This window comes from Bos indicus x Bos taurus, chromosome 13 (assembly GCF_003369695.1).
Source record: "Bos indicus x Bos taurus breed Angus x Brahman F1 hybrid chromosome 13, Bos_hybrid_MaternalHap_v2.0, whole genome shotgun sequence".
Taxonomy (NCBI): Eukaryota; Metazoa; Chordata; class Mammalia; order Artiodactyla; family Bovidae; genus Bos; species Bos indicus x Bos taurus.
In genome coordinates this window covers 67,772,356-67,790,229 of record NC_040088.1, presented here as the reverse complement: position 1 = coordinate 67,790,229, position 17,874 = coordinate 67,772,356, and the positions used below count along the sequence as shown (strand labels likewise).

The following is a 17,874-nucleotide window of genomic DNA, read 5'->3' as shown; positions in this document are numbered from 1 at the left end:
CATGTAAACTAAATGTTGTGTTTCCCTGATAGGAAGAAGAAAAGGTTCAGAATATCTGATTCCCAGTGTCACCTCCTGGCCGGCACTTGGGGATTAATAGTTTCTTTAGATATTTTGGGCCAGGACAAATGCAGGATTCACAAAGACAGAGTTTCCTAAGAGAATGACAGATACTATTGTGGAGAGACGTTATTCAGAGCATCATCTGTTTCATTCTTCAGCTGGGACGACTATCTACTTCGAGACTTGGACTTCTAAAGAAGACTGCTATAATCTGGAGAGATTGGCCATAAAACTATTTGTATTGAAAACTTAGCCCGCGTGTCTTGAGTGGACTTCATTCATTAGCATTCTCACCAGCCAGGTTTCCATATCTCAGTGTTCATTTTACACTTTAATTTGGTCACCAGGGTCTTTGTTGAATCGTCCTATTCAGGGGAGAACAAAGGCAGTTGAGGTGATACCGCGGAGCGAGGCACTACGTTTTATCTTTGCGAAAAGCCTGACGGGGCCAGAGTGCTCCGATGCCCTCTGATTTTCTGCAGGACATTTGGAGCCGCAAGTCATCTGGAGGGTAGGGCTCCTCGCTGCGCTTTGGTGGCGACACCTTCAGAAGACAAGCAGCTTGCCAGTCAGAGAAATGAGCTCCTTGACCCCCCTGGGGGAGGGGAACGTGTCCCACTCCCACAGGAAGCACCCTCTGTGCTTTTGCATCACATTTGCTCAGTCCTGGCAGTTTTTACAATGCTTGCTGCTCTGTGACCTTCTTATCCCTCAAAAGTCAAAACCCACTCTCTTTCAACCCTCCTCCACTGTGGGTGGAAATGCAAATTGGCACAGCCACTGTGGAGAACAGTAGGGAGGTTCCTTAAAACACTAAAAATAGAGCCACCATATGACACTGCAATCCCACTCCTGGGCACACATCCAGAGAAAAACATGATCTGAAAGGATACCTGCACCCCAGTGTTCAATGCAGCACTGTTTACAACAGCCAAGACACGGAAAGCAACCTAAATGTCCATCAATAGATGAATGGATAAAGAAGACGTGGTGTATATGTATATATATATGTCATGTACATATGGAAATGGAATACTATTCAGCCATTAAAAAGTACGAAATAATGGCATTTGCAGCAACATGCATGGACCTGGAGAGTGTCATACTGAGTCAAGTAAGTCAGAGAGGGAGAAATATCCTATGACATCCCTTATATGTGGACTCTAAAAAGAAATGATACAAATGGACTTACAAAACAGAGACTCACAGAGAATGAACTTGTGGTTGTAGAGGGTGGGGGAAAAGGCTGGTTAGGGAGTTTGGGATGGACATGCACACACGGCTGTACTGAAAGTGAGTAGCCAGCGAGGACTCACTGTAAAGCCCGGGGGACTCTGCTCAGTGCTACGTGGCAGCCCAGATGGGAGGAAGCCCAGGGAGAATGGATACATGTATATGTATGGCTGAGTCCCTTTGCTGTACACCTGAAACTTCCACAACATTGTTAATCAGCTATGCCCCAATACAAAACAAAAAGTTTTTTTTAAAAAAAGACCCCAAAAATGCCTTAAATTTTCCAGTCCAACCCCCCCCCCACCTCAAAACCCACTCTCTTTCTACTGCATGGGTCCCCTCAAGGTTTTCTGATTAAAACCATCATCTTTCCCAACATAACCCTTCTCCTCTCGTCCAATACAGGCTTTTCATTTCCCTATTTAGTTCGACTGCATTAGGGTGAGTGAATTCATCTCCATCCTCTTCGTGACGTCCGTAAAACTCTTTTTCTTCAGTGCAACTTTATGCGGGGTGATTCAGCCCAGCTTTCTAACTCTGCTTCGGAACACCGGGGTTTTATTCTCTAATCCACATTTCCTTTTGCAGTTTCTTGGACCCCTTTTGGTTGGTGTATGGCTAGCATCCAGTAGAGACGGAGACCACCAGCCCATTTCACACAGGCCGCTGAACAGTCAGAAGACGGTAACAACTCCGAGTCTCTGGTGGCCTGGACTGGATTCAGCTCACTGACCCAGAGGTGAAAGGCTCTGTATTCCATTACTAATCCCCCGAGCTCTTCGGCCCCCTGAAAGTGATTCTTTGGTTTTATTATTGCAAAGGCCATTTATAAAATCATGAACTGGATTTAGGAAAGCAACCATGAAATAGCAAAAGACAACGAACTGATTGAAATTCCTTCAGTGTCCTGTGGGCTGAGGTCTCTCAGACAGCGGGACTGGGGGAAAGTTCTATATCGGCACTGCATTCTGATTTCAGTGGCATGACCAGCTCACTTAGATGTGGCAAGGTCAGATCCACTGACCATGCCTTGAGGAACTAAATCCTAAGTAAAGAAAATGGAAAAGCAAACTATGAAATAGCCAATAATCCTTTATTTTGCACTTCCCCACCTTCATCCCTCTCCAAAAAGCACTAATGGGGTAGATTCTGTGCATGTGAAAATATTGTATAAAGTATTTAGGATGATCTCAAATCAATAGAACAAAACCATGTATCTCAACATAGATGCTTTCTTTGTAGGCATAGAAAAATGTTGGCTTCTAGAACAAGGAGGGCAATGAGATACTGCACTCAAGAGGGTGACACTGATCTGCAATTTAACATTCACAGCAGAAAACCTCATTTCTCTAACCACATAATATGTTTTAAAATATGATTAATTCATACACTAATATCAATTTACTTGGCATTTGAAAAAAAATCACAATTTCTATTAATATATTTGTATTAGGTTCAAAGCCCATATTCTAGCATTCAAGATATCCATTAACACTGGCCCAAGTTGGGATTATTTCAAAATCAAGTAAAAGTCCATATTTATTCCAAAGTTGCTAAAATATGCTAATAAAATTAAATTTGATGTTTTACATTAAAAATAAAATATTTGGTTTATCTCTCAGACATCTATTAACATATAATAAATAGTGGGCAGTATAGTAATATAATAAAGTTTTGTGATACCCTGAAATTTGATGAGTTTTCTTTTAAAAAAAAATTGCATAATATACTTCATTTCAGCCTTAAACCACAATATCAATGAACAGATTTGCAGAAATAAAACAATATAAACACAAAATGCTACAGTATTTTTTTTTTTTTTTTTTTTTACTTTCGGGGAATCTACATGTCCTTTGAAACAAAAGGAAGTCAAAGAAATTTACAGAAATAGAAGAAATAACAAAACAATTTCAAATCATAAGCCATAGATTTAAATTGCCTTGTTTTCCTTCCAACTGCTCAGGTCCTCCCCCCAGTGTTCTGCGAGGGTTCAGCTCAAGGTAGGTAACTTTGAACTTACGTACGGCTCTTTTTTTTCCAGCCTTCTTTGCTTATGTACAGCAGTAATTACAGATGGGGCTGAAACCGCAGCGCGTTTCACAGAAAGCCAGAATTAAACACGATAAAAAATTTTTAAAAATAACTACTTCATAAATATTTATTATTTACATTAGGGGAGATCTCCTGGTGTGCAGAGTTTTCCTACAAGCTGATGAGATGGGTAATCCATGAGAAGACCACAAGCAGTTTGGAGGAAAGGGCAGAGTTGGGGGATGACAGAGAGAGAGGACAGGTGGGAGAGTCAACAAAAACAAACCACAGAAGAGCCAACAGGACATGATAGAAACCTTTTTCTTAAAAAATATAAGGTATTTCACAAAAAGCCTGAACATTTTACATGTTAGTACTAAAAACAGGGGGTGCAGGGTGGGGAAGCTTCATATATTTTTCATCACAAAAATATTTACTGACACTCCCCCTGGAGTTTTCTTTCATGTGATTACGATTATCTGACTACAGAGGGGAGGAGGCTGGAGACACACACAGCCGACCCACGTCACCCTCGGGCACGGTCAGGGCGGGCCACACGCCATCTTCTCAGCTAACACCTTAAGGAAAAGGCCCTGGAGAGAATTGAGGAAAATCGAAAGGAAAGATTATAGTCTTTTTATTAATAATACTTGTCACTGGTAATAGGAAACGGAGGCGAGGCCCCCCCCGCCCCGTGCATGAGAGTCTTTCTCCGGGGGCGACCACGTGGCCCTCGGCCGGGGGCCCTCGCAGAGCCCCCGGGGGTGGGGGGGGGCGCGTGTTCTGTCCTCAGTCTGGCTGGGCTCAGCGTCCGGGGCGATGCGGTGGGGGGTGGGCGGGGGCACCCCCGCTCCAGGCATCAGTGTGCCCGGTGCTTCCGCTTCTTGTGCTTTTTATCCTTCTTCCTGTTGCAGCACTTGGGGCAGAACCACTGCATCTCTTCTGGGGGCGCGGCCATGATCCCCACGCAGGGCCTACACGGGAACCAAGCAAAAGGCACTTCAGACAAACAGGCTTCAGTGACACACATCTTCCTGTCCTACATTCTTCAGGAATTTCACATCATTCAATAATCTGTTAGGTTTATGGCTTTGATCCCTGGGTTGGGAAGCTCCCCTGAAAGAGGGAAAGGCTACCCACTCCAGTATTCTGGCCTGGAGAATTCCACGGATTGTATAGTCCATGGGGTCACAAAGAGTCAGACACGACTGAGCGACTTTCACTTTCAAGGTGCATTTACTGGACACCCAAGTCACCAGGTCTGGCGGACAGACGCTGCTGCACTCCTGCTGGGCGTGTGGGTGATCACCTTACACGAGCCCCTTCCCCAGGCCCTGCTGGAGACATTAATTAGCTCATTCATCCTTTCAGCCAGAAATAGTCTAATTGTTCTGAGCCACGGCTTTGTCTTTATCTCAGAGACATTGTATAGCGTGTGACTAAGTGGATGCCTATCTTTCATATCTGATATTTTCAAGATCACACAGCGAGACGGTCTGCATGCGTCCTGATGCTGCGCCTTCAGTTTGGGGAGGGCGCTGAGGAGCCGGGGAAGCCACCCGAGCCGCCCCGGTACTCCTGCACTTTATGGCAGTGTTTACGGGGTCCCTCAGTGTTTCTGCAGCTGCTACAGAAAATGAATGACAAGAAAGGGAAGGGAACCAACCCCCTGTATCTCCTTTTCCCTTTCTAAAGAATACGTGCACTAAGAGACACATTGAATTTAGGCTGAAGAGCCACAGTCTAAAGACTAATTTTTGGAAACAATACGAACGCCATTCTCTTGGCACAGGGATTCTGCTCCAGACGCTCTTCCCGGGAGACGAGCTGCCCTGGGACAAGAGCCTGCATGGGCCGGGGCCACTCGTGTGCTGAGCCTCTCCCCTCGTGTCCCGCAGGGGACTCACCAGTGGTACCAGTCGTCACAGTCGTCACAGCCGATCATGGGGCTCCCATCATCGGGCTTGTTGCAGCCGGGACAGATCCAGATCTGGTTTCCCCACTCGTCTCGGATCTGGGGGCGGGGGGAAGGAAACCAGAGAGGCATTGAGAAAAAAGAAATCCCAAAAAGGGCATTATAAGGATTACTACATCCTGTGGAGCTAATAAACTGACAGACTAAACGAACAGACCAAAAAACCCAGGAGCTAACAATTTATTAAAGCTGTGATCATGGCCCTCACTATCCTGGCATCATATGGAAAAAAAAATGCTACTAAGAGTTCAATGATAAGACCTTTCTTCTACTTTTTTTTTTTTTTTTTTTGCCATGTTGCATGGTTTGCAAGATCTTAGTTCCCTGACCAGGGACTGAACCTGGGCCCTGGCAACGGAAGTGCCGAGTCCTAATCACTAGGCCATCAGGGAACTCCCAAGACATTTTTAATGGCTATTTTAAACTGTCTTTTGAAAGTCATAAAAACAAAACATTTGATAATCATTTCTGTGAGCCATGTGACCTACAGTCACCTTTATCTAAAAAAATACTGGAACACATAGGTTCTGAATGACTACTAATGCCTGATACTTCTGAAAGCTCCCTAGCTCAGCTCTGTGTTGTTCCCTCCACTGCATTCACAGGTCTGGGATTAATAAATACGGCCTATGTGCATATATCGCCTTATTACTTATTAGCCAAACCCTCCTCCTGAACTGGCTGATAAGATCAAGGATATAAAAGAGTTGTTACTAAGTAACTTTCCATTCCCTTTATGACATTTTCAGCAAAGTACAATCAACTAAAGGGCAAATGAAATAAGGGACGCAGGAGGCCAGAGAGCCACACGTTTTCACGTTATTTTGCAACAATTATGCTGTGCTCTGGACTTGACTTAGCAGTTCCAAATAAGAAGCATTCCCAACTGAACCACCTCCTCAAATTCCACATGAACAAGACCAATCTGGAAGAGACAATTCTATGACAGGCTTTCAAAGCCACCAATAACTAAGAGTTAATTTTTTAAAGTTTTGCTGATCACACAGCATATAATTTCATTCAGTTGATTTTGCAAGCTGTAGTCTCTCCTGGTACATTCATATACAACACTGACTGGATATGCAGAAGAAAAACGGTTTTTTGTGTTTGTGTGATGGGTGTATGGGGGGCAGAGACGGTTCATTCTAACTCACGGAATTCTAACTATTTCAAGGTCTGCCATTCTGGAAAGTCTCTGCAAGAGCAGACAAGGCTGTAAAGGTTTCCTGAACAAATCTGTGGGCAGCCACATCCCCGACTTGGGCCTCGTCTCCAGTTTCAAGCAGAGAGACCACCAGTCGGCCTGTGCCAGCTGTCTGGGGTGAAGGCCAGCCCAGCACCCTGCGCCCTGAAGCTGCCATGCATGCCCTGTCCTGCTGCTGACTCTTGAAGTTAGGAGGCCATGACCCTGTGACATGAGAAATCTGCTACAGTGCCCAGCCCCTCGCAGTTCACTAGGCTCTTTCGAAAACACCTGACTTGGTTTCATCCTCCTAAAACAATGCTTGGGTAGGTTAGAAATGGGGAGACTGGAGCTGAAGGAATGTCAGTGCCAGTTCCAGTGTCATAGATTGGGCAGCAACAAAATCAGCCTGTGTCCTTCCTTCAAATCACAGTTTGTCTTCTGTCTACAGAGTGTCTCTGAGGGGACAGAGGCTTTTCATCTACGCTGTTTATGCAAGTCTGATCTATCTCCAGGGAGTTGACTCAAAAACCCACTGGAGAATCAGATTTTAGAGCTAGAACACACCACAGGGATCACCTAGTCTAACAATCCCTGGTTACAGCTGAAGAAATGGAGGTCAATGAGATCAAGCATAAAGTCCTCCTCGATTTACCCATCTTGGGGTGACGTTGGCCTCAATTAAACACCTGTGGCAGCTGGTCCTTGAATGCACTGATTTAATGACCACAGATATTTGTATCATGTCTTCCATTGTTGTTTGAATTGACAATTTAATATTTTCTCCTTAATATTTCATGTCTTTATATCCTCTCTGAAGACTTCTGAGACTTTCTTCTTATCCTCTGTATCATGATAGTGCCTCAAACACAATGATTCATTGAAATTTCCTTTCAAAATGCCTGTATAGAAATGTAATACTTGCACGATTTTTAACGACAACGGAAGGAGTCCGAGCCTGTCGCCTCCCACGCACATCTATTCTGAAAGATCCGCGCCACCACCAGGCGGACACATCTCAGGCTACATACTCTGTGGTCTCGCGGTGTCAGCTCACTGGGGACCGCCACGTGCCTGAAATCCTTTTGTCATGTGCTCGTGTGTCACACTACAGAGCCCAAAGAGCCTCTTTATTACTCAACTGAATTCAGGGCTTGAGTTAGACCTGATAGTACTGAGTAGGGATGAAACAGGGGAGAACACTCTCATGACAACCGTGTGAACACATTTGTCAAGGGGAGTTTTTCCACCTGAAGACTTCCTGGGACTCAGGAAGTTCTGTGGTTGACAGGTTCATTTTCATTCATTCTGCAGGCCCTGATATGTCCTGGACCTCAGCCAGTGAGATACTATAATTAGTGCTCCTGCTCAGAAAGAGTGGCTGGCCCATGAGATGTGTGCATGTCATGCTAATTATTCTCTGAAGTGAATCACTGCTTGATCAAGAAAGTCAATGAGGAGTTTGACTGCCACTATTCACCTCTATATTTATACACTGATTGTGCTGTATATATGTTTGTGTGTGTGTATATATCTACATATATAGTTATATTCCGAAACAATGATGAGTAACAAAAACAATGCTCTGACATTATTTATGGAGACTAACTATGCAAACATCCTAACACAATACTTGTCAGCCAAAGGCTTGAAGATGCAATGAACATGCCTTTCCAGTCATGAAGAATTGCTTCTGAAATTCAATGTTGATACATCTGACACTGCTTTTTTAATTGGAAACATTTTCATGAGCAAAGAGCTCTTAAGTGACTTTCTCTTAAATACTCCCCAAAACAGAAAGCAGCTCACCACATAAGTGCTGACCGTCTCCGTGACCACACTGCGGACAGGGGCTTTGGAGCTGGCGGCTCCCGAAGCAGCAGGGGCTGGGGCGGGCATCCCGGCGAGGGGTGCGCTGGCCGGGGCCAGGAGGGGCAAAGGCACCGGGGCAGGGGTGACGTGCATGGCGGCCGGGGCGGGGGCTGGGGCGGGGGGCGGCGTCTTGGGTCTGTTCAGAGAAGGTGCCGGCTTAGCCTCGGGGGCTGGGACCACTTTGCTGATGACACTGTCAACAAGAGAGAAACGGAAAAATCAAAACACACAGTTGAGTCAAGCCAGGTAGCTACAAACACGATGGCACAATCACTTGATTCTTCTAGCAGCGAAAGACGTCTCAGAGAGTTCAGAGAGAGGCAGAGCTCAGGCTGCAAGGCTCTTGCCCAAGTGGCTTCTCCATGATCAGGGCAGGGAGACAGGCTGGGCAGCAGGAAACAGGCAGGGGCTCCAGCTCCTTTCCATGGTCAGAGCTGCCCGCTGCTCTGTTTCTGCATCAACACTGCCTTCTTCATAGAACCCAAGCCGGGGAAGAACTAGACTCAGAACCAGGAGGTCTGAGGTCAAACCCTACGTCTTCCACAGGCTGGGGTGTGACCTTACGCAAGTCATTTAAAAGCACTAGATGCTGAGCACCTCTAAGCAGTTAGGTGTTACACTAGGTACTTCCCACACATTACCCCCATTCAGTCCTCAGGGCAACTTCAAAGCTGCAGTGACCCTTGTTTTATAAACAAGGAAACAGGAGTAGAGAGAGAACGGAGTTTGGGTAAATGAGTGGCAGGCTTTGAACTGAGGCCTGCCCATTTGGTCCTCAAACTATTTCTTCTTCTTTTGTTTACACAAAGTTCCTTTATTTGGCAGGGGGCAGTATATATCAGTAGAAGGCAATGGCACCCCACTCCAGTACTCTTGCCTGGAAAATCCCGTAGATGGAGGGGCCTGGTGGGCTGCAGTCCATGGGGTCGCTCGAGTCGGACACAACTAAGCGACTTCACTTTCACTTTTCACTCTCATGCATTGGAGAAGGCAATGGCATCCCACTCCAGTGTTCTTGCCTGGAGAATCCCAGGGACAGGGGAGCCCGGAGGGCTGCTGTCTATGGGGTCGCACAGAGTCGGACACGACTGAAGCAACTTAGCAGCAGCAGCAGCAGCACACATCAACCATAGAGAAAGTGTGTTTATTTCCGGCCTCCCCCCTTCGCTCCTCCAGAAGGGTCCACTGTCCCCCGGCTAGCAGGCATGTTTCCATGTTTTTGTTCTTTGAGCTTTTTCTGCAGATGCCCATAAACAGTGCACCCCACTGCTGTTTTAGGCATTTCGAGTATATAAACAATACACATTATATTTATCATTGGTAACAAGCTTTCCTCACTTAGTTTTTTATAACTGAGATCTAACCAACAGGTAACCTCGTGTAAGTCTGACTGCACAATGCGTCAGTTTGACACATTTATACATTCCAATCTGATTACTGCCGTGGCTTCAGCTAATACCTTTAACACGTCATGTCATGTAATTATCATTTCTTTTTTTCTGAAAAGGAAAGTTAGGATCTAGTGTCTCCCTTACCTTCAAGGCTTGTGAATGGTACCCATGGTTTAGCATTAGCAGTGAAGCCAATGGATGTAAACAGACTACTGATCAGTTTATGGGGCAATACCTGAGGTCTCAGAAATACCTACCAGAATAAATCTGCTTATTTTCCAATTTAGAGAAATGGCCCTTTCATGAAAATAATTAATAAAGATAATCCTTCCAAATGTCTATTCCTCCAATTCAATTGAATTATTCTAGTTCAATTAATTATTCCTTTAAATATGGTACATATTGAGATATATATATATTTCTCATTCAAATTTTCTGAATAGCAAAAGAAAAAACACTAAAGTGGGTACTCAGTGTTGATGAGACAAAATATGTACTAATTTTTTGCTTCCAGGAGAGCAGACTGGAGTTCAGTTCAGGTGCTCAGTCGTGTCCAATTCTTTGTGACCCCATGGACTGCAGCACACTAGGCCTCCCTATCCATCACCAACTCCCAGAGTCTACTCAAACTCATGTCCATTGAGTCAGTGATGCCATCCAACCATCTCATCCTCTGTCGTCCCCTTCTCGGCCCACCTTCAGTCTTTCCCAGCATCAGGGTCTTTTCAAATCAGTCAGTCCTTCACATCAGGTGGCCAAAGTATTGGAATTTCAGCTTCAGCATCAGTCCTTCCAATGAATATTCAGGACTGATTTCCTTTAGGATAGATTGGTTGGATCACCTTGCAGTCCAAAGGACTCTCAAGAGTCTTCTCCAACACTACAGTTTAAAAGCATCAATTATTTGCCACTCAGCTTTCTTTATAATCCAACTCTCACATCCATGCATGACTACTGGAAAAACTATAGCTTTGAGTAGACAGACCTTTGTCGGCAAAGTAATGTCTCTGCTTTTTAATATGCTGTCTAGGTTGGTCATAACCTTTCTTCCAAGGAGCAAGCATCTTTTAATTTCATGGCTGCAGTCACCATCTGCAGTGATTTTATAGCCCAAGAAAATAAAGTCTCTCATTTTTTCCACTGTTTCCCTATCTATTTGCCATGAAGTGATGGGACCAGATGCTATGATCTCAGTTTTCTGAATGCTGAGTTTTAAGCCAACTTTTTCACTCTCCTCTTTTACTTTCATCAAGAGGCTCTTTAGTTCTTCTTCACTTTCTGCCATGGGTGGTGTCACCTGCGTATGTGAGGTTATTGATATTTCTCCCGGCAACCTTCAGTCCAGCTTGTGCTTCACCCAGCCCAGCGTTTCTCATGATGTACTCTGCATATAAGTTAAATAAGCAGGGTGACAATATACAGCCTTGATGTATTCCTTTCCCTATTTGAAATCAGTCTGTTGTTCCATGTCCAGTTCTAACTGTTGCTTCCTGACCTGCATACAGACTGGTGTTATGCAGGCTCTAAAGGGACCTGCCTTTCCCAACTCTTTTGAAATCCACAAGAAAACTGACGAGAATTTGAAAGCTATTGTTGATTCCAGCTGCTCCATTACTTTTGAGGTAACTGGAGGCAGAGTTTTAAGAACAACTCTTTTATTATGGCTTTAGTTTTGGACATTATCGAAAAAATAGGTAACGGTATCACATGATATAACTTCTCCTCAGTTGTAACACAAACCGTCATCCCTCGACCTAATCTGATCATCGTAAAAATAATTTTGGGTTCCCACTGGTCTTCACCGTCAACCTTTGTAGTTTCCTACTTTCAGACATCGCCTTCTCTGTTCTTCCAACCCCGGAACTCTACCAGGGGGAATTTAAAGATCCTCACCAGTCAGCAATTGTGTGCAAACACTGTGAGGCCGGCCATCAGAGTCATCAAAGTCCAAATGAGAGGCTACTCACTGCTCGAAGTTCACAAGTTCCCTCACAATGGCTCACTTACTCACCCTTAGAAGCCAAGAGCCATTTTTAAATGGCAACAAAATGATGCCATAGGTAAAATCTACTGTCAGTGCCTCCGTGAATTTTACATCAGTTTTTCAACGGGGAAGTTGTTTGATGTTTTGGAGAAAACTCACTTTGATAAAGCTGCTGCTGCTGCTGCTAAGTCACTTCAGTCGTGTCCGACTCTGTGGGACCCCATAGACGGCAGTCCACCAGGCTCCCCCATCCCTGGGATTCTAACTTGCTTTTCTTCTTCATATTGAAACCTCTGATCAATCTCAGCAATTCTGTGCATCTTTTGAGAAACACGTGAAACAGATTCCCATGGTGTACTGTAAACTAACCCTCCTTACCAAAAAGAGACCACTGGGCTTTCACCGAGTATTAGTGTGGTTGCCGTACCAGCACTGCTGCGTCATTGGTTATAAGACTTCACCGTTTTGCATTCTTACTTTTCTTTTAAAAGTCCCAGAAATACTAGGCCCAAGAGCGGTAGGCTGCCTGCAGCAGCCCCTCCTGCCCTGGGGTAGTCTCCTCACAGCCTGGGTGGGTTCTGACTTGGACGGCTGCTAACGGGCTATTGTGAAACAGCTACATGTGACGTCCACCTAGGTCATGAGAGACACTGCAGCGCCTGTCCTGCTCTCTTTCGGATCAAGAGCTCTGGGGAAGCCAGAGGCTAAGTCATGACGATGCTGAATCTGCCTTAGGAAGAGGCCCATGTGACCGGCCAGTGGGGCCTCCTACCCACAGCACCGTTTGAGCCCACAGGCCATTCTCCAGCCCTGGGGAGGCCTTCCAGTGACCGAGGCCCAGGGCAGTGGCTTGATGGAGACTGGAGTCAAAACCACCCCAAATTCCTGACCCACGGGAAACTGGGAAGTAATATATGTTTATGGCTTTAGCTGTTAAGTTTTGGGGTCATTAGTTATGTGGAAATAGAAAATTAATATACCAAGTATTTAATTAGTATTTAATTCATCTCAATTAGGAACAAAAATAAATACCTAGAATTTAGGAGAAATTATATTTGAGAGCATCAGGACTTAAAACAACGAACTGTAACACAGTCATTTCCATATTTCACATGTGATCAAAAGGAACAAATACCCAAAGACAATTATGAGAATTGGTGTTATGTTGATTCTTCAAATCAGTCATTATCCTTCTTCTTCTTGATCCTTACAGCTCAACTCTGAGTGCTCATATAATTAGCACATAACTGCAAATGCAGTTAATTCCTCAAGCTCATGGCTTGCCTCTTGAATATTTACATCATCTTATCTTGTCATAGCCCAAGTACATACCAAGTGGCAAACATTTTATCTTTTAATTCAGGCATGACCTATTTGAAAAATGAAACAGATTGCATGAAGTAATTAGAGGAAAATATAGCCACTGTAGACTGTTCCTTTCCAAAGGAGATCCCCAAGTGATTAGACTTCTACTGTCAGATGTTCAAAATCTGTAAAATGGTCTAGAAGGACAAGAGTGCTTAGATAAATAAAAATGTGTCTTTCTTCACAGTATTTTCAGAAAGATAGACAAAAAGATAATTTAAAAAAGAAACAAAAATGGTAAGGTGTAGCGCCATGAGGATAAAAGCAGAGGGATAGGATGGAAAGCAAGACTTCTCTGAACACATCTTATTATACAGTCTCAACTTTGGAGGCAAGGAAATGTCTTACACATCCAGAAATTTTAAGTTATAAAACTGCCTACAAGTAAAAAATAAACAGAAAAGAATGAACCTCCATGTCTATCTTGTTGGTGACATAGCCAGCACCACCCCCCCCCATACACAGTGACTTCAGGAGGACAGCACTTGAGACTCTCCTCAAATTCAGCTCCACCCAAGTCTTTTCTGATCCTTTTGGGCTGGAAGTAATCAACTTGAACATCTGGATCAGTTGAGATGTATCTCTTACAGATTTTCACACTTTCTACCTTCTGTTATGATTGTTTATATCTATGTTCCTGAGAGAAGACACAACATCTGATCCAAATTTGCCACTTGCACAAGTGTATTTCTGACATTTTTACTATGTATATAATCAAAATTAGTATTTTTCAAATGCAAAATAATTTTTAAAACATGTAAGACCATGAAGGTGTTTTCCAGGACAAGGCCAGGGTTCTTTTGGAAAAAAAACAAATTCCCCGGAGTCAGAACTTGTAAAAGATTTTGTGATGTTAGAAAAGCTTCTGCTTCTCTCCAGCAAAGAAAGGGTGCCTTCAATAAGAAAAAGCCAAACCAAATGAAACTGAACAGTAGGGACTGATGAAACCTCACTTTTAATACTTTCTGGGCCAGGAGTCTACAGAGAAGGATGAGGTGCTTACACATGAAAGTATGCAAGTTAACTATAAAAGATGAGCAAGCACTCATTCATTCGTTTATTCATTCATTGTAGGGTTAAATAACATCCCAGTTATATGAAAACATTAAAAGCAGGAAGATGATATTCAGTGAACTAGAAAAATGAATAAGATTGTGATTAAGATCTGTGTCTCACTATAGTGTTGTAATATTCAGTTATGACTGAGGTTGTGCTTGGAAAACCCAACGATATTACTTTAAAATATATTAAACTTTGATAATAGCTGTTGTGTCTTTATCCAAAATGATCATGCTTTACATGAACTTTTACCTTCCTCTGTAAATAGCATGAAAAAAATATACATTTATAGCCTGTGCTACATATGTAGATGCTGTTGTTGCTGTTGTTGTTTTAGTCACTAAGTCATGTCTCTTTTGTGACTCCATGGACTGTAGCCACCAGGGTCCTCTGTCCATGGGACTATCCCAGTAAGAATACTGGAGTGGGTTGCCATTTCCTCCTCCAGGGATCATCCTAACCAAGGGATCAAACCTGCATCTCTTGCTTGGCAGGCAGATTCTTTAGCCTGAGCCAGCAAGGAAGCCCAGAGAAATAAATACACACACACACACACACACACACACACACACACACACACACACACATATATATATATACTTTCCACCTTTGTGGGCTAAAGAAGCAGAAATAATTGATTAAGATTCTAAGCACATGTTTGAAATGCCTCTCTGGTCCTCCCACTTGGGCTTTTTAGCAGGTAACTGGGCAGACTAGGCCGCATCTTAGGGAGAAATCTGAGCTGGAAGGAAAGATTTGGGAATCATTATTGCCTAACTTTGAAAAGAAAAAAAAGAAAATTTAGGGAGAAATAACAGAGTGGTGGATCAAGGGCAAGAAGAGAAAGTGATCAAAGAAAAACAGAAGCAGTGATGGAGAAAGAGAGCATCGTGTCATGGAAAACAAGGACTAGAGGTTTTCAAAAAGGGTGTGGGGGGAAGAAGGTATTGGAAGAACAGGAAGGATGAAGTCTCAGGGCTGTAGCATTTGTCTCAGGATGCATTTAATCATCTTAATGAGAAGCTTCAGGAAAGTTTCCAGAGCAGAAACCAGGATGTGGTGAGTTGAGGAATAAAACTGGGGGGGCGGGGGGGGGGGAGGGGAGGAATTGGAAGAAAGTCCATATAAGGAATACGTTTTGAAAAGTGAAAATGAGAAGAGGCATCTACATGACTTTTCCCTCACCTGGAGGGGAGGCTAGTGGGCGTGTGTGTGTGAGGGTCAGGATGGCAGAACCCAAGGGAAGACTGGAGAAGGGAAGAGAAGATACAGACGGGAGGAGGTAACAAAGGGGGGGGGGGCGGGGCGGGGCCAGGAAAGGTGGGGATGGAGAAGGAACGGGTCCTGAAGGTCAGGAGGGATGCTGGGCTCCTTTCTGGACCAGGCTGAAGGACAAGCCGCGAGGACAGGTGCAGCTCTGGAACCTGGAAGAGTGAATCCAAACAGGGGCGATGCAGCCAGTCAGTCCCCGCAGGGACAAGTCCCCGAACCCAACCCGTGTGGGTTCTCCGTCACAGAGGTCGGGCTGGGATGCGAGTGTTCATCTCACAAGGAGGCCAGGGCGGGGACAGAGAGGAAGAAACATTGCACTGTGCCCCTAAAGTCCCTACGGAAATATTTTAATATTGAAGTGAAAGTCTCAGTTGCTCAGCCGTGTCTGACTCTTTGCAACTCCACAACTGTAGCCGGCCAGGATCCTCTATCGATGGGATTCTCCAAGCAAGAATTGTGGAGCGGGTTGCCATTCCCTTCTCCAAGGGGATTTTCCCAACCCAGGGATCAAACCCAGATCAAAACTCTTCTGCATAGCAGGCAGATTTTTCACCATCTGAGCCAGCCCTATAAAACGACAGGAAGGATAGGATGCGAAGGATTTAAATTTTCTGTGTTGTCGTCAGTAATAATAAGAATGTTCTCATTAGGAGGGATACATTCTCTTTAAACACTAGAAGTGCAAGTAGTTTGATCTTTAGGGGAAATTATAGGTAAGACAGTATCCAAAAGGTTACCATGATATAGCTAAATCACCTCTGCCTGTCACAGGTTAAAGAACATTTAAATTCTGGAAGTTCACATCAGCTTTTTCTAGATAACAAATCTTAAGTACCTTCCTATATTCACTCAATTAGTGATCCTGGGCCTTGATAACACAGCAGGGAGGAACTTTCCAACTATCATTCAAATCATATCTAAAAAGGTGGTCATAAATATTTTAAAACCTAAGTGAACTAAATAAGACCTAGACCCATTAAGGATAAGATCTTTTACAACAAATTAAATAAAACAATTTATTGAAGTCTGGACGCAAGATAAGCTAGATTTACTAGCTGACCTTTTATTCATTTAAAGAACAAAATTAGCTCTAATTGCATTAGAATGGAATCCAGTAAATTTTCCCCAGTCTTCTAATGTGGCATCCGTGTAAGGACTGCTGTAATTGTTTACAAGTAAGATGGAAATGCTTTGATTATAATCTTTCCACTTGTTTTACTGGGTAGTAAAAACATTTCCCAAAACCTGAAGCCAGTTTTTCTGACAGCATACTATTTTTTTTTCCTCTTGGATACACTGAATCTTTGGCAATAGTCGACAAACTACCATGTGTCAGGGGAAGAAATCAAACTTGCGGATTTCATCTAAACTTTAGCTGGGTAAAAAAGAGAGAGTGCTCTAAGAAGGTCAAGATCCTCCCAGTCTGGAAAATATCAGAAAAGGGCTGAAGACCCAAGAAAGAAAAATGTTAACGACCTGCTTCCTCTTGGAATTATAACTGAGATATATGGGTTTGGGTCTGTTGAATTTATCAATATAAGTACAAAAAGTAGCAAGAATAATGGCTACCACCCACAATTTGTGTTCTCATTGTTCAGTGGCTAGGAAATTTCATTTGTCATGGTACCATATTTCACTAGCATTAAAAATAAGTTATTTGCCATAGATTTTAAATACAGTCATTCTTAAGTTTTTTGTTCTTATTTATTAATTTTTTGGGGGGTCACTGTTCTTGTTAGATAGCTTCTCATACAGGCAAAATACCTATGAAATGTTTCTGTGTCAGCGGCAAGTTAACCAGGGCAAAACAAAGAAAACTATCAACACTTTTCAATCTTTTTTTTTTTTTTTTTTTTAAATCAAAGCAGACAGTTTTACTGCAAGGGAAACAAATTAAAAATAGAAGAACAAAAGGCCTTCCAAGTCCGACGGGATGATGGTCTGAAATGTTCTTGAACTTTATTTCTAAAGGATCATCTTTTTTTTTTTTTAAACAACAAGCTCCCTTGCTCTGCCTCTTCAGCATGCTTTTATTAAAACATGAACTTGACTGCCTTTCTCTACATAAGAGAAAAGCATATCAATCGTTTCTGCCTGCCCCTCCCCCTTATCCCAGTGGAAGCGCCCTTCTCTGCTTCTGGAACCTACCAGCCCTCTCCAACAGGGCTCCATCCCCTCTACTGGGGCTGGCTGGCTCCAGGATGGGACCCAACAAGGGGTGCTGTCAAGTAGGGGGCTTCAGCCTATGAGTACAGAAAGAACCACGCCGGCCAAGAGCAACTGGGACCATCTCTGCCTCCACACAGAAGCCAGACAGAGAAAAAGAAAGTAAGCAGAGTTTTAATGACACGTTTTGAACCTTGGTTAAAGTCACCTTGCCTAAAGTCAAATAAACCGCTTTAACCATGGTTTGAGCTAGTTTGATTAGGGTTTCTGTTACTGCGCC

General features: G+C 43.6%; 1 protein-coding gene across 1 annotated transcript in view; it reads right to left on the bottom strand.

Annotated features, from left to right (window-relative positions):
- Positions 1-2,368: 2,368 nt before the first annotated feature.
- The window catches only part of TAF3 (TATA-box binding protein associated factor 3), a 122,276-nt gene continuing 106,770 nt past the window's right edge, over positions 2,369-17,874 (bottom strand). The window contains exons 5-7 of the mRNA XM_027560172.1: positions 8,295-8,550; positions 5,235-5,341; positions 2,369-4,301 (exon numbers count right to left, since the gene is read on the bottom strand). Of these exons, the coding sequence (XP_027415973.1) occupies positions 4,187-4,301; positions 5,235-5,341; positions 8,295-8,550 (478 nt within the window). The 3' untranslated portion in view covers positions 2,369-4,186. The remainder of the gene's footprint in view (positions 4,302-5,234; positions 5,342-8,294; positions 8,551-17,874) is intronic.